This window comes from Acomys minous (assembly GCF_964271855.1).
Source record: "Acomys minous genome assembly, chromosome: 9".
NCBI classification, from domain to species: domain Eukaryota; kingdom Metazoa; phylum Chordata; class Mammalia; order Rodentia; family Muridae; genus Acomys; species Acomys minous.
In genome coordinates, this window is record NC_140490.1 from 44,229,953 (window position 1) to 44,252,645 (window position 22,693).

Consider the following 22,693-nt stretch of genomic DNA (forward strand, 5'->3'; position numbering starts at 1 on the left):
TTTTAACAGCTCAAGCACATGCCTAACACACTTCATCCAGACCAAGGAGAAGGAATGGACAGGGAGGATGACCACGCACAATTACTAGGCATTAAGTGGAGGCAAGATAAGAAAAGCAGCTCTGGCTTACGAGGTAGTCCTGGGTACTAGTTATCTAAAAAGAGGCTTAAACTGCTTACTTGTGAGACGTCCTCTTCTTCATCATGTTTGCAGATACGCCAGCATGGCCTACGAGAGAGGAGATTTATGGTCAGCAAAAAGTGGATTAAAAACAAAACCTTGCTTCATAAAGCTTACAACAGGCCATTAAACGCCAACATGTTAGCCTTCTGAAAAGGAAACAATGTGGGCAGCAAAATGACCAGTGGCTCTTCACCCAGCTCAGCCATAAAAGCAAATCCAGTTACATGTACAAAATTAGTAAGTTACACTCCTTCCTCATCATACAGCAGTAAATGGTACAGAACTCAACTCATCTTCCCCCTCATAATCTAGGAAACATAGGAACCATCTGGAACATAGGAACCAACACAGACACCAGGCAGCAAAGGCCTAAAAGAACTGAAAGCAGACCAACAAATGAAGGGCCACCGTGAACTCATTTCTGAAAGCCAGTGAGGGAGGGAGGACTGTTTGTTACTAGCACGCAGCAGTGTAGCGTATACAAGGAGAGATACTCAGAAGAGAACTCCAAAACTCGGTGGGCTGGGGCTCAGCCAGGGTCCACACTCTGGCTAAACAGGAGTCTGGACAGAAGCAAATTCTGAGAAATCATAAGTTGATAAAATTGTTCAAATTCCACCACTCACTTCTTGGACTTGTGGGGTAATTAGAAGCAAAACAAGAATCCTCAAGAAGTCCACAACAGCCTACATAAAAGAGAATAACAAATCCATCCTCAACACCTGCTTGACAAACTTCACTGTTCTTTAAAATGTCCAACTAATTCTCTTAAACTATTAGACAAGAAAAGCCTAGATGTCTAACTCATCGGCAAAGCATTTGCTAGAATATACAAGACCCTTGGCTTGATCTTCAAAACACACAGAGAAGGGGGAGAGGGGAATAACTCAGCTTGATGTCACAAGCCACTAATCCCAGTGTTCAAAAGGTGGTTGGGGTGGGACAGACCAAACAGACACCAATAACAAAGTAGATAATAAAAACAAATGTTTAGCATGCAAGGACATTAAAAGATAAGCACATGCTCCCAGCACTTGGGAGGCAGAGGCAGGCGGATCACTGTGAGTTCGAGGCCAGCCTGGTCTACAAAGCCAGTCCAGGACAGTCAAGGATACACAGAGAAACCTTGTCTCGAAAAACCAAAAGGTAAGCACATACAAATACTCCCTAAAATGAAGAAATATAAAGAAAACAAGTCAAAGCAGTAAAAACTAAACCACCCACATTGCAAATCTCACTGGATGTGATTAGTAGACCATGTACATCAATAAGTCAATCCAGTGTGCAGTGATAAAAACTTCCCAAACCTGCATAAATAAATAAGGAAGAATGAAACCATGCTAGAGAGCCAGAGAACAACCCCATAGGTCCTACACATGGGAAACTAGACTGCAATAAAGAGCAGGAGAAAGCAAAAAGCCAAAGTGGAGCTTTGATGAAACTCATATTAAGCACTGGCTGATGAACAAGCAGCAAGGCAGCTGTGCACAACACTTCTAACTAACTTCTGAAAACCACTGATAATATTTTCACAAGTGCAAAACAAGCAAAAACACTTCCAAGCACATTAGATACAAGGAAATGAAGCTATGATTTCAAAAAGAACTTAAACCAGAAGACAGTGGTTCCATCTTCAATCCACCTATTGACAGCTCAAGTATCTTCCAGACAACTGCAGACAAAAAAGTCCTGCTGCACCAAAAAAGACTGAAATAGGTTTAAACCTCAGGACAGATAATGTCACCATGGATCACAAAAGATACTTCAAAATAGTATAGTTAACTAACCCAAAAGACACAATAACCTTAAATATGCATAAGCCTAATTACAGAGTTCTGAAATCCAGAAAATGGGGGGCCCGGGGAGATCACACCTACATTATGTATAAGGACACAGATACCTGAGCACTGCAACAGACAGCTTGAAATCCATATCACATGTATTTCCTCTGGACCCTGGGCTAGCACTCATCCAGATGTACTAGCCATGTGCTGAGTCATAACATGAGTCTAATAATATCCTTAAAATACCCTGAAATCATACAAACTGTATTTGCTAACCAGATCAGCATTAAATTGGGCATAAATAGAAAAAAGCTCTCTGAACAGTCTTACACTTACAGTGTAAGACACAATTACAATGTAAATGGCAAGTATTTTGAATAGAATTAAAAACAAACAAACAAACAAAAAAAAACCACATGAGGCTTAGAGGCTACAAAACAAGCAGCACTTTTACTTATCAGGTGTGCACATTAAATGGCCAGGTATGCAGTAGAAGACTTTTGTTTGTTTGTTTGTTTGTTTTTCAAGACAAAGTTTCTCTGTGTAGCCTTGGCTGTCCTGGACTCGCTTTGTAGACCAGGCTGGCCTCGAACTCACAGTGACCCGCCTCTCTCTGCCTCCTGAGTGCTGGGATTAAAGGCGTGCGCCACCACGCAGTAAAAGAGGGCAGAAGAAAGGCTTCTGAAGGGAGGCAGAGGGCCAAGACAGGAAGGCTTTAGCACTATTTGAAAACTCCCTTCTCCCTGGCCTTTACACCTTTAATACTAACTAAAAGTACATTACAGCTCTCAATCAAAGGCAAAGATGCCATGTTGGAGACCTGACTGCCACAAGGGCCACCTGGCCCCACAGATGGAAAAACAAAGGTAAGAAGAAAAGAGAAGTACATTGCAACTACAAGGTAGGCCAGAAGTGGGAGCAACAATCCTTAATGTGTCCCTAAACACCTCTGACAAGTTGCAAAGAAAGAATTAGTTCAAGGTATCTAAGAACTATATATACTGTACCAGGTGTTTCCATCCTCTCTCCCATCCCATAATACCTTAATCCTCACAACCCACCCCAACCCCCATGATCTTACTCTGGACACACAGTACACTGGCTTCTGAAAATGAGCACCTCAAATGCCAGGCCACTGTCTCTGTCCCTTGAAGCAAAACTTCAGTGTATACCACATATTATGTCCCAGCGCTGACTTTCTCACTGAAAGCCTAGACCGGGTAAGGAAAGATAAGCATTATGCCAAAATAACCATCAAATCCTGGATATGAACATGCAGTTAAAGCCACACAGTGAGACTGGGATACTGGAGACAAGCAGTAGTATGGGTGCCTGAGATGATCTAAGAAATCAGTGGTGACTGAAAACAACAGTGCACTCAAGGGACTGATGAGACAGAGGCCATACAAGGGGAGTTCAAAGGCTCCTAAAAAGTGAAACCAAACAATCTCTCTAGTTTCTAGCCCAGTTTCTAACAAGTTTAAGTTGCTCCTGCCCCGCTATCCTTACAAGTCAAACACTGGAAGTCTCAGCCATGCTTAAGACTGATGAGAGAATGAAAAGCCACATAACAAGCAACTGGTCCTAACTCAGAAGGAGAGAGACAAGAGAGAGGAGACAGACTAGACAGACCCCACACAGGAAGCCGTGCAGGAGGGGCTCCAACTGGTGCTGCTGGAGTTAGCAGAGCCCAGCCAGCCAAGGGAACTGAAGGTAGCCTCTAAAAGGGGCCCACATCTTAGTTTTATCACTGAAGACGGCTAATCTGGCCAAGCTATCCTATGTCCCTAAGGCAGGGTGGCTAAGAATCACATAACATGACATTCACACCCTGAGTATAGGTTTACCAAGAGGTTGGCCCAATCCCAGGACCAGAGAATGAGCTAATGGAAAGAGTGAGCAACACAGAAAGACAGACCAATACGAGAGGAGATGAAATCACAAAAGAAAGAAGCCAGGCATGCATGCATATCTACAATCCCAGAAGTGGAGAGCTGCAGCAGGAGGACCACATATAAGTTCAAGGCCAGCACAGTCTACGTGCTAAGTTCAAGGCTACCCATGGTGAGACTCTTAGCTACAAAAGCCGGACTTCATTAAATTGAAAACACTCTGCACACTGACCATGGTGCCTGTGGACAAGAGGATCAAAGGACACAAGGCCAGCCTGAACAACAAGTTCTGAAACACTAATAACCTCACTTAAACCCATTCACAGATTTTTTTCAATGTTCAAATGCCAAGAAGGTTAAATACTTAAGAGTATTCTTTGTCAGTATAACGTAACACATGTTGGCACAGGCCTGTGATCCCAACACTGGGGTCAGACACAGGATCAGCATGTTAAAGATCCTGTAGCAAAAAGAAAGAGAAAAAAAGTGAGAAGAAAATTAAAGCAGGCTGGCTGGCTGATTTGCTTTTTTTTTTTTTATAAACATGAAGGGTCTTTTTTTTTTTAAGATTTATTTATTTATTATGTATACAGTGCCTGTACATACACCTGCAAGCCAAAGGAGGGCATCAGATTACATTATAGATTGTTATGAGTCACCATGTGCTTGCTTGGAATTGAACTCAGGACCTCTGGAAGAGTAGACTGCTCTTAACCACTGAGCCATCTCTCCAGTCCTCATGTGCTAATTTTATAAAACATTCCATATGGTCTTTTTTCATTTGGGAAGAGGGAGTTCTAAAAACTAAATTTCTAAACCAAGTGGTGCTGGTGTATGCCTTTAACAATCCCAACACTGGAGAGGCAGAGGCAGGTGGATCTGAGTTCCAGGCCACCAGGACTACACAGAGAAACCTGTCTCAAAAAAACAAAATCTGCATTTTTATTCCTGTTGCTTTTAGCCATGTGCCACAAATATTAGTAAATTCCTGGTCCTGGGGAGAGGTGAAAGCTTGGTTTTTAGTTTAGTTTTCTTTCTGAGACAAGACATCATGTAGCCCAAGCTAGCCTAGAACTTGGTATGTAATGGAGGATGGCCTAGAATTCCTGGTCTTCCTGACTTTACTGAGTGCTGGAATTGCAGGATCCCAGGGCGGCTCCCAATTCAAATCTTCAGCAGTACAGCTGCTTCAAATAAGCATCTAAAAACTAAGTAAGATCTTCCTTCTGCCCCAAAGCCACTCAACCTCCTAAATCTTACTAAATCCAATGCTAACATCCCATAAAAATAAAGATTTTACTATATTCTGCTTCTGAAATTCACTTGTTACGTTTATCAGTTACCTATAAATCGGTAGGTTATACAGAAAACAGTATTTAGCACGATGGTTCCCTTTCTCAAGAAATCGAAGCTCTTCTTTCACATACAGCAAGGTGTGGATAGAGCACACACTGCCCAGGATCTATGTGAAACTGTACTGACATACACAACGTTAGAATGCTTACCTGCATCAGCTCTGGACCGCTGGCCAGGTGTCTTCCCGAATGGGGTCTTCATTCATCTGTATTTACGTGAGCAGCAGAGCTGCTGGACTAGGGTGAAAATCCAGTATCCTCAGACAGGAAGCTTCCCACGGGTCAGTGTTCTTGTTAATCCACCATCCAGATATCTCTTTTACAAGTTCAGCAAAAACCCGTGGAATCTCAAGCACTCTGTAAAATGAGCATCAAGACAGCAAAATGCCTAGTGAGCTTCTAGATATGACAGAAAATGTAAGCATACTTCTCAGCTAAATGACACTGATCTCTGAGCAATGACATGGTTCCCAGCAAAGGCAACGCCTGACAGGGAGAAGGGAAGCCTGGACAGGTGCAGACCCAGTGTGGGGAAGAGGCTGTGCAGAGCCCTATGCCCTTATGGCCTAACGCATCTCAGAGCTAGGCAGCAGAGTAGGTGAACCCCAGTATTTAACAGAGCACAACCTTTTCCCTGGTAGAGTGACATGCAGCTGCAGACCGAAGCTTGAGAAAAAAAAGACAACATAATCTTGCTTTTCCCCGTCTGCTCCCAACCTCTCAGCAAGACTCCACTAACCCAAGAGCACTCCCAAGGAAATGTTCCCACCACACACAGGCTAAATGTTTCACAGAAGCATTTACACCCAATGTGGTCCCAGGACCCCAATGCACAGGTAGTGAAACGTTCCTTATACACAATCTCAACCACTCTTCCAATTGCTACAGGACCGTGCTGCTGCTGCTCCTGTGTTCGGTCTTATTTTGGCTGGTTACTTCTAAGTGCTAAATAAACAACTTCAGAGATCTATGTATGTACCACCACAACTCCATGCCTTCACCATCTTTGGCTATTCAGCCTCTAGCTGAGATTACAAGGAAGGTCCATCATAACCCAATGGTCCTCCCTGCTGTATCCATTTCCCCTAGCCTCCCCTTGGTCCAGACCCCTTTCTGCTGTGCTTACAGAGGTAAAGCACGAAACATGAAGGTAAAGCACGCAGGCTCTTATGTGACCTGAGCCCCTCACTACTCTAGCACTGATGCACCTCCTGAGCCCTGCCATTGTTCAGCCAGCTCAGCGTGCAAACATGGGCTCTTTTGTCTTCTGTTGTCATCATCTATGAGCATGCAGCACAGATGTGCAGAGAGCCCAGGACAGCCTTACCTTCCTGTTTCAGTCAGTATCTGTGTACTGAAGTCAGAAGACAGCCTGGAGCAGCAGTCTGTCCCTGCTGTTCTTCCGCTATACCTGACACACGAGCTGCCTGGGATTCTCTGTGGGACTGTTGGGATTACAGATACTCACGCTATGTCTGACTTACATGGCAAGTACTTTTTACCACTGAGCCACCTCCCCAGCTCTACAAGGGGACTTTTGGAACAAAACAATGTGCAGTCAAGTTCCTTTTAAAAGCCACACCTATTGCTGACTAATTAGAATTTTATAATTGCGGAATGAGCCAGAACGCTTCAGAGCCTGTCTTGGTCTACTTTTTGGGATGTACAGAATGTCTCTTTCATACAGTGTCTGAAACAAGATTTCTCCTCTTTGCTGTAGCTGGCCTACCCAATGTTCCCAGTAGTATACTTGAAAAACAAATTTTTTTTTTGGTTCCCAAACCATAAAAATTCCATGAAGCTATTTCTACATTGGAACATGGCATTTGGAAAAGACTGAATCTCTTTTCATAGGCCAGAAACAAAAATTAATTCATATTCCCTTTGATGTAAGAGTTGTATTTACTGTTAATAACAATGCAACATTTCTTCTATATTCCAAAGTAACAATCAGTGAATACAGTCTAATCTCAACCAACTCCTATTTAAACCATCAAGAAATGCAGCCGCCTTACCAGGACACTGGGTGGAGCCGCTGAGCCCTGAAAAGTCAGATAAAGAGCATTCTGAAAATGAACTGCTCTTCTGACTGGAACTAATTCATTTGAGTTTGTTATGTGGTTAGTTCAGTGAATAAAAACTGAAAAAAAAATCTTGTAGTGGATGTTTATGTTTCTTTCAAAACTCAGTTATGGTATGTTTTTGTTTTAATCCCAAGAATGGGATATGGGGCTGTTTTCAGTTTGTCTGAGGCAAGTACGTGTCTTCTGGAAGTTAGAAGGGGCGTGTGGTCTTTGCCAGCTGAGATAGTCAAACTTTGAGAGAGTATAAATGTTAGGGCCCAGAGTGAGGCGAGAACTGCTACAAAAGAAGCTTTGAAGGACACTTTGAGAAGACAGTCGGAAGAAAAAGAAGGCTGGTGGCTCGTTAGCTGTCTGCTGGTTAGCTGGACTGCTGGATATCCTGACCACTGAGACTGGTATTGCCTGAAAGGACCCGATGACCCTATCCAGCTGGAAGAAGTAAAGAAGTCTATGTCCGCTGTCCTTCCTAACCTTTCTCTCCTACCTAGTATTGGGGAGTTGGTGGAAGGGAAATAAAGGCAGTAAGGAACACAATTATAGTAGGTTTTTTTTAAGGGTGCTAGCAAAATCTAGTCATTTTTAAGACAGCAGACTCTGTATTGGGTCTCCTCTTCTACTCCAAAGCTATAGCAAACAGTCACCAAGTGAAGCTTACAAGCCACTAAAAATATCAGGGGACTGGAGAGATGATTCAGTGATTAAGAACACTACCTACTCTTCCTGGTTAAATTCACAGTACCTACATCATATATAGTTCACAGCTATCTGAAACGCTAGTCCAGGGTATCTGACATTCTTACAGCCTCCTTCAGCATGTAGTGCAAATGCAAAACACCCATGCATATATTTTAAAGGGGGAGGAGCTAGAGAGATCCCTCAGCAGTTAAGAGCACTGGTTGGCTGGGCAGTGGTGGCGCACACCTTTAATCCCAGCACTCCGGAGGCAGAGGCAGGCGGATCGCTGTGAGTTCGAGGCCAGCCTGGTCTACAAAGTGAGTCCAGGACAGCCAAGGCTACACAGAGAAACCCTGTCTCGAAAAACCAAAAAAAAAAAAAAAAAAAAAAAAAAAAAAGAGAGAGAGAGAAAGAGAGAGCGAGAGAGAACGTGCGCGCGCGCGAGAGAGAGCACTGGCTGTTCTTCCAGAGGTCCTGAGTTCAATTCCCAGCAACCACATGGTGGCTCACAACCATCTACAAAGTGATCTAATGCCCTCTTCTGGCCTGCAGGTGTACAAGCATACAGAACACTGTATGCATAATAATAAAATATTTTTTAAAAAAGAAAAGATGAGGAATGGGGAACAGATATGCGTGCGTGTGTGCACACACACAAAAGGGGAGGGAGTCTGGGGAGGATTTACAATGAAGATTAGGCCTTCATCTCTGGGAGATGAGAGAAATGAGCACCTCTAAGGTGAGCCACCTTACTTTCTGCTTCCTGTCACTTGGTATCAGCCCTAGAGTTCAAAGCCAGTCTAGGCAATAGAGCACCACTGTTTTAAAAGCCCTGTGAACGTAGCACCAGAGCAATGGCTCTCAACATGTGGGTCGCAACCCCTTGGGGGCTTAGCAACTCTTCCCAGGGTTTGTAGATCATGTATTTACATTATCACTCATAACACCAACAAAATTAGTTATGATGTAGCAACAAAAATAACTATGGTAGGGGGTCACCACAACACGAGGTATATTAAAAGGGTCGCAACATTAAGAAGTTTGAGAACCACTGATATATATACACCATCTAAAACCTATAACGATCCTCCACCACTTTGCTGTAGCCTGCCTAATATGCATGAAGCGCTAGGTGTTATCTCTACATCTACATTAATCAAGTGTGGTGGCACACACCTATAATCCCAGCCCCAGGAGGTGGACACTGGAGGGTAAGAAATCCAAGGTCATTCCTCATCGGAGAGCAAATCTGAGGGCCATGTCTGGCATACATGAGACCCTCATCTCCAACAATAGTAATAGCTTTATTATTAAGGCCTTAAATATATTAAAGTTTTACCTGACTCTAGTCCAGACCTAACCCCAAGTTTACAGCAAACACAAGTCAACAATGGGAGAAAACAAGACACTAAACGTCTGTATGTGATAAGTAGCCCCTACTGTCTATATACACGTTAAGAAGATTAAAGGACCCAATTAAACACAATAGGTAAACCATACAAAGACTGAGAAGGGAAGGTACTACCAAAGCTGTCTTAAGACAGCTGGGGAAATTCAAACAGAGATTAAATGTTGACCTAAGGTACTGCCATTCAGTTTCAAATACAAAACCTGGAAACCATGATAAGTACTCACAACCACCTTATGACTCTACAAGCTGGTGTCAAATGATTCAACTCAAAACATGCACAAGGGTAAAATGAATATGGAAAATTAATGTTCACCAACACTCAAAACGTTTCATAGTAACACAAAGTTGAAGGAGATTCTATCTCTTTCTGAAGCCCATCTTTGTTAAATGTAGCTAATTACCCAGGCTAGTTACTGATCTTAAATATGTATCTCATGAGTTAATTTCCAAACAAGATTTTCCTTCAATAATGATCCCAAAGTCTGTTTATAAGATGTTAAAGTGACTTACAAAAATGCACTATACCGAGTGGTCACAGCATGGCAAACTCAACTGTGTGGACTTTTTCAAGCCTTCCACACAAGCTGCAGACACCATGCCTGCATTATCCTGGAAATTGAAAAGGCCAGCAGAATACAGCAACCTTGTCAAGGCCACACAGACCTTGTTGAAATAAATATTCATCAAATAAACACTTAGGCAGGTATGGTAGAGCATGTCTATGACCCCACTGGGAAGCCTAGACTACACAGTGATGCTGTGGGTGAGGTGGGCAATGACATGTATTATACCTCAGAGGTTGAGGAATGGATGTTCCTGCCTACCATTTTGGCCCATGCCTTTAATCCTGGCACTCAGGAGGCAGAGGCAGGTGGATTGCTGTGAGTTCAAGGCTAGCCTGGTCTATAAATTGAGTCCAGGAAAGCCACAGTGACAAAGAGAAACCCTATCTCAAAAAAAAAAAAAAAAAGAAATGGGTGCTCCAATTTCTCAGACATCAAGCATAATGGTTTGTGATACCTGTAATGAGACTAAGGCGGGAAGAGCTCAAGTATTAGTCAACCTGGGTCTAAATTAACAAGCAGCAATAACCACATGTGAAGGGGCTGTTTATAAGAAGAAATTTGGTAACTGATAAAGCAAAATGTTGCTATCAGGTCCTCTAGTGGAAAAGTAAGTACACAGGAGTACTAACAACCAAAAACGTGCCATGTCAACCCCAGTTTGAGCCATCAACCAGTTAGCTGTGTAACACATGAAGTGCTTCAAGCCCTTCACTAATAAGATAACTAAAGGATGTAAGGCATTGGGCAGCCTCAGGATGAGAGCCAGTTCCCAGGATGAAAACTGCCAGGATGAGAAAATGGAACATCCAACCTTTAACTCAACCCTCCAGAGAGGGAAAGGAGGTTGGAGACTGAGTCAGTCAGTCGCCAGTGCCCAACAATGTACGCAATCTGCCTGTATAAATGAGGATTCACTAAATCTCAACTATCATTTCAGAGAGTTTCCATGTAGGTAGTAAGTACAGGTATCTGAGGTAGGTATTCCAGGGGGCCTTTGTAATAAACCAGAAATACAGCAAATGCACACCTTTCCTTAGGCCCACGCTACTTTAACAAATCATTAAGTTTCATAAGGTGCCGCCTATGGATTAGAAACAAAGATGACAACCTAGGCTTACAACTTGGCATGAAGTGTGTGTGTGGTCTCGAGGATCTAGTATTAATCTTCATAGGACAGTGTCAGAACCAAGTAAAACTACAAAACCAACCACTAGTCAGTGTCCACAGAGAACTTGTAGGTGTGAAAAAGCACTCTATGCTGAATGACTGTAAAAAATCTTTTCATTTCTAGCATGGTGGGAGAAACTTATATTATCAAAAACATTTGCGTGAAAAGGGGCATCTGGCTAAAATCTGAATACAAGCTCTAACTGGACAAGGAGTAAGGTATTTCTTAGGTAATGCACTCATTTACAAAGAATAACACATTTGTCTTTAAAATGCCATAATGTTTGCAATCTAAAGCAACTTTAAAAATCTTTGATAGAAGAAGCTGCAACAGCAAACAAAACCTTGATGGAGTGTACAGCTTGGATCACTCAAATAATAATTCCAAGCCAGCCAAGGATACAGAGACCCTACCTGAAAAACAAAGTCAACACGGACACTAGCAGGCAAACACCTGCTGGTATTTTGCAAAAGTGCAAAATCCTGATGATAACTTAATGACCTGCTAGTGCTGGGGTCAGCTTTGGTCAGAAGTTGCTTTTTGCTGTGGATTACAGTTACTGCAGACTCGTAACTGGTCAAAGTGCTGAGACTAAAGTGTGCTGAAGGCCTCCCTCCAGAGCTCAAGGATGCAGCAGGAGACAACCGAAAGAAGGTAAAAGCTAGAAAAGGAGGGATGCGACAGAACATTTCTAAGCTGTTTTAGCAGCCGCCTGCACAAGACTGGTCCAATCAGTTACGTCATGGAGGAGGAGGGGCTCCTAAGGCCTGAGGCCTGAAGAGTTTTGAGTATTTACATGCAGTTAATGTTGGAGAGTGAGGTAGCCACTGGTCAGTTGCCCATACTCCTGTAAATGACCGTTCATCCATACTGCTGTAGGTAACCTAACCCTGAGTAAACTCAATAAGCTGTGTAATGGCATGAAGAGACGAAAAGGAACTTGTTGGGAAGAGGAAGAGGTGAGCAGGAGTAGAAGAGAGACAAGAAAAGGTAATGGGATGAAGATGATCAATAAATACCTCATATATAAGAATAAAAAGAACAAAGCCTCACTGCATATAATTAGAATATGCTAATAAGGCAGAAAAGAGAGAAAAGTCAGTGAAGAGGGCAGCAAGTTGTCTAAGTGTGCAAAAGCCTAACAAAGCCTTGCAAGCCTAATGAAGAAGAAATTCAGTGGTGGAATGTGACTAGACAGCAAAGTTTAGAACTGGTTTCAGAAGCACAGAGGCTATGTTCAAAAGTCAGCCAAGGTTATACAAAGAAACCCTGTCTCAAAAAACCAAAAAGTATGTAACTTATTATAAGGTTTTTTTGAGACAGGGTCTCATGTAGCCCAGAATGCCTTTAAGCTTCTGATCCTCCTGCCTCCACCTCCCAGTGCTGAAATCACAGATGCGCACCACCACATGTGGTTTTATAACAAGAAGGAAGCCAGGGCCCTATGCATGCTATTTGTGCACTCTACCAAGTGAGCTGTATCTCCATTCCATTATTCCTAATATAGTATTCTTTAAATGGAGCTGCCAAAATGGTTCTGTGGCTAAAGGCATGTCTGCACAAACCTGACAAGCTGAATTGGATCCCCAGATCCAATAAAGATGGAAGGGAAAGCCAATTCCAAACTTGTCTTCTGACCTCCAAATGTGCACTATGACATGTGCCCAAACAGAATCTGGAGGGAGCGTGTACAGGTACATTGAAACTGCTCATTTCAGTTTTCCAACGTTCTTGAAACCTCCCACCATAAAAAAAAAAACAAGTGACACAGGCCATGCAGAAAAGGCTGTACAAGTGAGCTTCCTGAAGGCAGCCCACCTGCTTTTGCACAGCTAACGATGGGCATACCCTGAATTTTGTCTCCAGACTGCTTCATGCTGCTGACATGCCTCTTCGTGTTTGTCATTGCTGTACCTCTCCTATATGTGGCACAGCACACAGAGATCCTCACTGCCTATTATTTCCTGGGTATTTACCTACTCTGTTGGATAGATTTCCTGCAGTATCAATGTGAAGATGCACGTTCAGGAAACAACGCTATTTAGATGGACTGATGATTTTATAGCTCCTGATAATGATTTTATAGAATTCCTGATTTGGTTCAAGTAATTTAAAGCTTCCCCCTCCCCAAGAACAGTAAAGGCTGCACAAGTGAGTTCTGTGAACTTCATATGTCACAAGAACATAAATTGCACTAGAAAGAACAGATGAGGCAAATTTACAATGTAGAAAACCATTCACTCTAGGTTAGATCCAGAGCTGAAACCAAAGGTCTCGGTGTGCACCATGATAACTAATTTAAGCTATAGGCAGCAAAAGTAAGACACAGGATAAATGACCTGTTTCTTGGTAAAAATCTAACATATGACATAAAACAAAAAACGATTGCTCTGAACTTTCAATGAACTCATGGAATGAAAGATAACTGAAGAATGTTAAGTTAAGATGTGAGTCTTAATGGAAAGACATGTAAACAATTATCCTGCTCTAACTGCTCAAACGTTGTCACTCTTGTTAACCTATGACATAAAAACGTCATTGCTTTGAACTTACAGTGAACTTACAGAATGAAAGGATAGATAAGGAATGTTAGGTATAAGTTTTAAAGGGAAAATATGTAATCTAAAATCCTGCTCTAACTCCCTCTTAACAACTTTGTCTATCTTTGTGGTAATTGCTTTTATGGCCATGAGGTAATTTTTCTTATGTAGAGAACTTTGTTTCAGAGAGTATAAAAAGAGCTAGAAAAAAAATAGAAGTGGTTGGAGCCCACGGCCTTTATTCCATTCACCAGACGTGTACGTATATATGTGTATATGATATAGGTATGATGGGTTGTTGGAGTTGGAGCTTTGCATCCACTAAATATGTGTGAATGTGTATAAGTCTGTTTGTCCACTTGTATGTATAGATGTGTGAAGTTGTTGGAGCCCACTTTGCTTCATCCACCAAGTTTGTCTGTGTGCGTGACTTTTTTTTTTTTTTAATCCTTTTCTTTCTCTATTGTCTGGCCATCACCAGTGGCAGCATAAGCCAGATGCCATCAGTGCTGGCTTTTTTTCTTCTTCTTTCTTTTTTTTTTTTATTTTTTATTGGGGGGGGTTGTTGTTATTGTTTTTTCAAGGCAGGGTTTTTCTGTGTAATAGCCCTGGCTGCCTTGTACTCACTTTGTAGACCAGGCTGGCCTCGAACTCACAAAGATCCACCTGCTTCAGCCTCCCGAGTGCTAGGATTACAGGTATGTGCCACCATGCCTGGCTCAGCTTTTAAAGAGTTAAAAGAGTTGCAAGCTACAAGCTGGTACTTCTCCTGCAGAATGTTACAGAATTTTTCACTGTAATAAGCTCTGGCCATTAAAGAGTTAAACAAAGTTTAGAGTTTCTTGCCAGTTACAAAATAGTACTGGCCCTGAGACACTAGGAGCTATCAGCTTTTGGTTTCTTTCTCTATGTCCATGTCAGTTTACCTTGTGTTTCAAAGCTGGCCTTTGATAGACAAGTTCTTTGGAGATAGAGTTAAGAGGTCACCTAAGTCCAGGCACCAGCTTGGGTGAGAACCCATCCCTCTGAAGAATAGAAAAGTCAAGAGCAAAAGGGCCAATGGTTTTGGATTCTGTAACTCTAAGAATGCAATTCAGAACCTTCTTGGGAACTAAATAACATTTACTAGAAATTCCAAGTAAAAATGTTCTAATATATGCCATGTAGGTCTAAAAGCCTCTGTACATCAACTTCAAAGTTAACACGAAGAGTCAAGGCATAGAGTACTTTCTTTGGTAAGTAATTTGCCTATGAAAAACCTTGAGTTTGATCCCCATCACCACCAAAATAAAAACTTAAAAAGGAGAAAAATAGTTCTATTATTTCAAGTTGCTGGGGGGAAAATTGGCTGTCATAAAAATTTTTAATGGTATATAAGTTCTTCAAAGCCCAAAACACTTACCAATTTAAGCAAAATCATCCCTCAGTCTAAACCCGTAGATACCAAATTTTGACAGTGACCACAAACCTACAGACAGGAGGAATCGCTACACTCCTTCTGAAATAACAGCACCCTTTCCACAGGAAGACATGACACACTGCAACCTGACTTTCAAAAGAAGCCACAGATCTTACCAACCACCTTTGAGTATGTTGTAGACCTCAAAACACCTAAAACCCATCAAATGTCACAGCTACCGATCTGCTACTCTAGCAGAGACCAGCCCTATGCCAGAAGCACCAGGCACTCAGGCACCGACCACAGTGCAACTCAGGGCCTGGTCCTCACTACCCTGCAGAAGCAGAACTAGTGATGATGACCCACCAACACATGTAGCCTCTGTGTAAATCATCAAGAAGTACCTCTACAGCCTAAAACTTCCAGAGAGATGGTCTCACAATCAAGGTGTGTTCCCAGCTAATTAATGCTAATGCTATTGAGATGATTGGAAACGGGCTGCCATCCCAGGAAGACCAATCAAGGGATTGAAGGCAGCAGCTTTGAACCCCAGACAGCAGCCAGACATCAAGATGACACATGAACCATTATCGATTGTGGGCACACATGATCATATGAGCTTTGCTGACTGCTGACAGCACTCCACATGTTGTTATGTAGCTGTTCCAGAAGTCATCCACCTGACTGCACAGGAGGATGGATGCCCTCACAACTTCACCCTGAGTGTCTCCTTTGTATTGTTTTCTGACACACAGCTATAATCATGAAACATTGTACTTTCTCTGCGGCTACTTTTTGAATTATCAAACAATGACTCAAGGAGCATAGAGGTGTATTTCAGGGCCTCCTCAACTTTTTCCTGGAGAAATTTTACACACTGTAAGTATGAAGGTATATTATAAGTACACAAATTATTTGTTAATAAGTCACAAAGAAATTTACTTTAGAAAAATTCTTTGGTATATTTTAATTTTATTAAAAATTAAAACAAAGAGAAGAATGCACTTCATACACAAAAATATTAAATCTTAGCCAAAATGTTTGGGACTGTAGAATGAAGACTATCACCATGTTTTCACAGTTGGCGGGTATTCCTGACTCTGTGCTCATCACTGCTGAGAACAGCAGCACAGGAAAGCACAGTACAAAAAACAGGGCCATTTCGGTAAATTCTCAAGTTCTGTAGTAAGTCTAAACCAAAACATGCTTAATAATTTTTTAATAAAATAACTCTAACAGCAATTTTAAAAATGAGACACTAGCGCAATATAAGCCAAAGCTCCACTGATTGGATACAAGCTAAGAAATGACAACAGGAAGCTACTATACCGTCTTCATTTTCTGCAGGAGTAGGGAATGTCTGTCTGTACAGTGAAAGCACTGTGACTCCCACCAGGCCGCACACCGGGAAGCTGCAGCAGACAACACGCACAAGTACTGTCAAATGCCTCATTCACTGTTTGGACTCTTTTGCTGCTGCTGATTTTTCCTACCCAAGCCCCCATGTTCAGTTATATGATCCTGGATGAGGAGTCAAAGTTCCTGAACAGATGGTCTGTCTTCAAAACTAACAGAAGTACCAGCTACTTTTTTCACATCTTGGGTGAAAATCAGATTAAATGAAGGAAAGAAAGATTCCATTCCTTTCAATTCATTCTAATAATAAAATAAATGCTTAATACCAATGGTTATCAAAAGCGAATAAAGAACTTAAAAACTCAACCTAAAACTGGTTTGAGACACTGATATTCAAAGGGCAGTAGCACTTTGAAGGCCCAGCAAGAGAATCAGGGGTTCAAGGTTATTCTTGTCAACAAACTACAGGATCAAGGCCAGCCTGGGCTATACCAGACCAAGTTTCAAAATACCACTGAGTTTACTACTGCACATTAGATGCTCTTGCTACTGGTAATTCCCAAACACCATTTGAACACTTTCCTAACTTAGTCTTAAAGTAATTTGAAACCAGACTAGTCACTAGACACAGCATATAGAACACAAAATGTGAAATATAACATTCTTGTAATTCTAGCATTTTAGACGCTGAGGAGGGAGACTGCTGATTTGAGGCTATCCTGGACCACATAGCAAGGTCCACAACAGTCTGAGCTACATAGCAAGAATCTGTCAAAGAAATGAATGCTCTCATCAGTGTATTAGCGCAACACCTGAGATGTGCAAAAACTTGGGTTTGGGTATTTGTGAATCACCGTGTGTGTGTGTGTGTGTGTGTGTGTGTGTGTGTGTGTGTGTTTATGTTCTGTCCATAATTATTCCACACACTTAAAATCTATTCCCTCAGATTTTTGTTTGCACAGTGGCAAAATTGTACAATCTTCTATAAGTCACCTCATTACAAATGCAGAAGAGCAATAGTAGGGCAGGTCTTGAGGAAAAGGCAAGAGAACACCCAAGAGGAGGCAGCAGAGGGAGGTCCCTGTGGTTGGGCTGGAAGGCCTCTCCCACGGGCACAGCAGCTCCCAAGGTCCCCAGATCCAGTGATTGTGACCACATGCCACCGGATCCAACGTCTAGGTTTTCACTCCTTTCTGGTCAGTGCCTTCATCCACTGTAGCATAGCTGCTTCTTCAGGGTTAGACTTCACTGCTGCAGTAGTGATGCAGAGCGGCTAGGGAAGACCCATGTGAAGCCTTCACAAGATGCAAAATGGGGCCAGTATCATTCTCTCCTGAAGGGCTGGTCAAGGACTCAGGAGAGACCCTTCTGTCCCAACAACCAGAAAAGGTAAACAACTGCCCAGCGTGGAAATTTTTGGTGATGGAGGTGCGAAAGTGACCGAAGCTCTTCTTGTAAAGTAACCCAAATAAACTCACTGGTTCACAAAACCCTTTCTTTGGTCAGGTGGTGCCCTTTCTTAGCTGGGGTGAATAGATCTCAGGAAACATCGTACATCTCAGGGAAAAGTGTATAACATCCACCAGCATTACACACGCACTATCACAGCCACACTGAAACAGCCACCCGGGTTGAGTCTTTTGACCCTAAGTTCATCACTACTGTTGTAGTGTTTCAACTTTACCAGAACTGAACTGGACTCCCAAATCTCCTTCCCAGTGTTTGTGACCTGGGCTGGCCGTGAAGCAGTGTTGTGCAGGAGTCAGAGTATACAAAAGCAGCACCCTTGGCTGAGCACACGGCACTGACTTCTGACCCAGGCACCCTCGAGCTGCTCTGCCTCCTGGACTAAGCATAGGTATTTTGATTTGTCCAGAGTTCTGTTTTTGCAGGCCAAGCACCCGAGCAAAGTCAGAGAACAGGAAATGGCATGAACAGTAGCTTCCAATGTGCTCTTCCCACTCATCTTCCATTCTCAAATGCCTGCCCGGCGGGCTTCCAAATCCAGCAAAAGTCACAGAGACAACTAACTGTCTCCTACAGGATTCTCTGCTGGCTCAACTGTCAGCTCAACTTGCTGTAACAAACCCCTGGAATCATATGGCTCATCCACTTATCCTATCAGTGCTACTTCTGAATGGCTCCTTACCACATGATTCTGAAAAACTCTAGACCAGAGGCAGGTTCAGGAACATTGGTGGCCCTCAGAGTCAATCTCCAATATTGAAAAAAGTAATAAAAGCTGCAACTGCTTACTTAACCATCACCATATGGTAAATACCTGTGCAGCCTTGATTTCCTTTCCTTTAACTCTAGCTACTGCAATCAAAACCCAGATAGTGTGCACTTAGTACTAGAAAAGCAATTATGGACAAAACAACAACATTCTCTGCTTGTAATGAGATCAATCTTTTTTGAGGAAAGTAGTCAATTCTATTAAGCAAAGTAACTAACACTCACTAATTCTGAAAAGAAATAGTAGTATTTATTTTAGGAAGGCCAAGAACTGTAGAAAACTGTTGATGGCTAAAGCAGGTACTGGGCACATTAGCATCCCCACCCCAATTCATACACAGCAAAGTGAAGCTTGAGCAAAAAAGGAAGATAAGGCTTTTAAAGAGAAAAGCAACAAATACCAAGATCCCTGAACTTCCCCTAAGTAAAGAGTGCAGACGGAGAAAGGGACACAGGCTCTCCACAGCTTCAACCATCAGGGCAAACTGAGGGCTGACAACAAGCACTGTAAACTCCACGCAGCTCTGAGTAGCATTATGAAATCCTGCCCTATGTTGTCCAGAACAGTAACTAGCCTTCTACCCACCTAAGCACACTGACACTAACTACCCACACATGAATCACACGGTAGGCACAGGGCTCTCCATTCTACACTATCGCAGTACCTGAGTGCTCAGGTTCAAACCTTATTTTACTTAATAAGAGCACAAATACAGTGATAATGTCAGTTTGGATTTGTAAAGACAGCTCATAAAATACTTCCTTTAGCAGAAAAGGTAGAAATTCTAGACTTAAAGAAAAAACAAAACTAGTGTGCCAAAGTTGTCAGGATCTATGGTAAGAGTGAACCTTCTGGGGCTTGAGAGAGACAGCTCTTGCAGAGGGCCCAAGTTCAGTTTCCTGCATAGGATGGCTCACAACTCCAGCATTAGGGGATCTAATGCCCCCTTGTCACCTCCACCAGGAACCATACACACATGACACAATACACTACACCCAAACACACTTCTACGGAAATGAAAATAAAGATAATTTTTTTAAAGATTTATTTATCATTATGTATACACTGCTCTGTCTGCATGTACACCTCCAGGCCAGAAGGCGGCATCAGATCACATTACATATTACATATCGTGAGCTACCATGTGGTTGCTGGGAATTGAACCTAGGACCTCTGGAAGGGCAGTCAGTGCTCTTAACCTCTGAGCCATCTCTCCAGCCCATAAAGGTCATTTTTAAGCCGGTGTGGTGGCACATACCTTTAATCCCAGCACTCGGGAGGCAGAGGCAGGCGGATCGCTGTGAGTTCGAGGCCAGCCTGGTCTACAAAGCAAGTCTAGGAGAGCCAATGCTACACAGGGAAACTATGTCTCGAAAAATAAAAATAAAAAACTTCGGTGAAATTATAACAGAAAAACAGACTCATGCTAATTTTGCTGTTGAACTCAAACTGCAAAAGCTGGAGTGTGAAGTGCAAAGGCATTGAACCTGTGGATGGAAGGAAAACAAAACCAGCACTTCCACCCGGTAACAACTCATTGCTCCCAAAAGCACTGCCACGGTCTAAGGACTTCACCATGGGTACCTAAATCATTGACATCAAGCAACCTACAGCATAAAAGAAGAAAATTAAAATATGTGTCTCTATTTTCAAAACTTAAACACCAAAAACCAGAAACACATTAGTGGGGCAGATGGGACTGATGATGGGCCAACAGAAATGGCACTATGGCTTCTGAAGGCTTTTCTGATTTATGAATTACATCAATTCACAGATATGTAACATGGACAAAAAAAAAAAAAAAAAAAAAAAAAAAGCAAAAACACAGTAAGAAAATTAAATCAGGCAGCATGCAGTGGCCCAGTCTATAATCCCTGATTTTGAGGAACTAAACCAATAGGGTCATAAAACCTTGTCTCAAAAAAAGCAAAACATTAAAAGCATTACATTAACCATTAAAGCTAAGAAAGTTTAAGGGTTTAATGCAAATAAACCATCAAACTGATAGCACAACTGAATTTTTTCCCAAGGGAGCTATTTATTTATTTGTGTGTGTGTGTGTGTGTGTGTGTGTGTGTGTGTGTTCGTTCAGTCAGGACAGTAGACATAGAGATGGAATTTTGATTGTCAAGTTTGCCTAAACAATTGCTTTTATACTACTGAGCTATCTTACCAGTCAGCTAATATTTCTAGGTGACTTTATGTTTCAGAGTATTAACAATATATCCTATATAGTTAAAATTTTAAGACAAAGAACTGTCAGTCAAAACAACCTACAGTTGCTCTGCTTACTAATTATATTTTCAAAAGGCTATGTCTTCACTATAGGATAATGCAATTGCATTGATATTGCTAAGACTGCACATTTCAACATCAGAGAAAAAAGGAATGAATTCAATGTGAAACCTTAAAGTACTAACCTTGAACTAAAGGATTCCACACAGCATCAAAATATGTATGTCCCAAGTCAGCCCAAAGGAAGCATAACAGCAGCATTAGCAGTAAGGACATAACAGAGCAGACAAGCCTGAAACTCCACTCCCAACCACTGTTAAAACCATAAGCATTTGGCTGAAAAGTACAACTGGAACCACAGACATGTCATGCTAGGAAGCAAAAACACAAAACAGGTCTAAGATTAACACAGCATGTCAGGTAAAGGCCCAACATGCTCAAGTTGGGACAAGCTGAATAAAACACTGGGGAAAAAAATCTGTTGGGCTCCATGGTGCACGCCTGTGATCGATCCTAGCACTCAGGGAGGCAGAGGCAGAGGCAGGGGTATCTCTGTTAATTTAAGGCCAGCGTGGTTTACAAAAGGGGGTCCAGGGCAGACAAGGCTACACAGAGAAACCCAGTCTTTAAAAAAGAAAAGAAAAAAAAAAAAAAAACCAGGGCTGGAGAAACAGCTCAGCTGTTAAGAAGTCCTGAGTTCAGTTCCCAATACCACATGGTGGCTCACAACCATCTATAATGTGATCTGATGCCCTCTGCTGGCATGCAGGTGTACATGCAGATAGGGCAATCATATACATAAAATAAATCAATCTTTTTTTTTTAAGTCTACAATAATCCAGAAGACAGCAAGTAAATCTTCCCCAGCTCCCAAAAAAGATTGTTACATAGCTTGTTGCTGTAATAAAATATCCTGACAAAAACAACTTGAGGGAGAAAGGTTTGTTCTGACTCAGAGTTCAAGGGAGTAAATGCAAATCAAGGTAGCAGGAAGTTGAAGCCTCTGGTCACAGAGCACTTACAATCAGGAAACAGAAGAATGCATCTGCTCTCTGTTCCCTTTCTCCATTTCTATAGTCAAAGATCTCAGTCAGGGACCCTTGCCAGCCACAGTGGGTGGGTCTCCTCACATCAATTAACTTAATTAAGATAATATTGCACAAAGCAAGGCAGGCTCAGAAACCTGTCTCCCAGATGACTACTAGATTTCTGTCAGTGACAAATCACAGGAACCATTCAAAGTGGGAAAAAGAATATTGTTTCCCAATTCAAGCTGGTAATAGCCATTTCAGTATATGGTAAGATTGACAAACCTAACATAAAAACATAAAACTAAAGCCTGGATTTTACAAGGATGAAACTAAGGTGTGGCAGTGTAACCCTGGAATCCCAGCACTCTGAGTTACTTGGGAAGTGGAGGCAGGAAGAACAGAAGGGTGAGTCCAGCCTGGGCTACAAGAGATCCCGACTAAAAAGAGAAAGAAAAAAAAAAGGAAAGAATGAAACAAAGAAAAAAAAGCAATTATAATCTTTAAAAACTTAAAAAATCACAAACAGTATTTTTTTTAATACTTACTAGTCTCAAGGCCTTCTTTAGCACAAAACCTGAACCTCAGCACTTAGAAAAATAACAACCTTTGGCTTTTCACTTACTCTGCCAAAATGTGACTAATGCATACATTGAGTGGATCTACTTTTAACTTGACAAGAACATGCTGGTGAGTCCAAACCAAACCAACTTTCCCAACCTCAGCCAGCTTCACCACTTCTCTAAAAGGTCCACCCATTGTCAGGAACCCCTGCTGCTAA

General features: G+C 42.0%; 1 protein-coding gene across 1 annotated transcript in view; it reads right to left on the minus strand.

Annotated features, from left to right (window-relative positions):
• SPIN1 (spindlin 1) overlaps positions 1 to 22,693 on the minus strand; it is a 51,278-nt gene that overhangs the window by 23,377 nt on the left and 5,208 nt on the right. The window contains 2 exon segments of the mRNA XM_084796081.1: positions 180 to 228; positions 5,365 to 5,571. Of these exon segments, the coding sequence (XP_084652207.1) occupies positions 180 to 228; positions 5,365 to 5,416 (101 nt within the window). The 5' untranslated portion in view covers positions 5,417 to 5,571.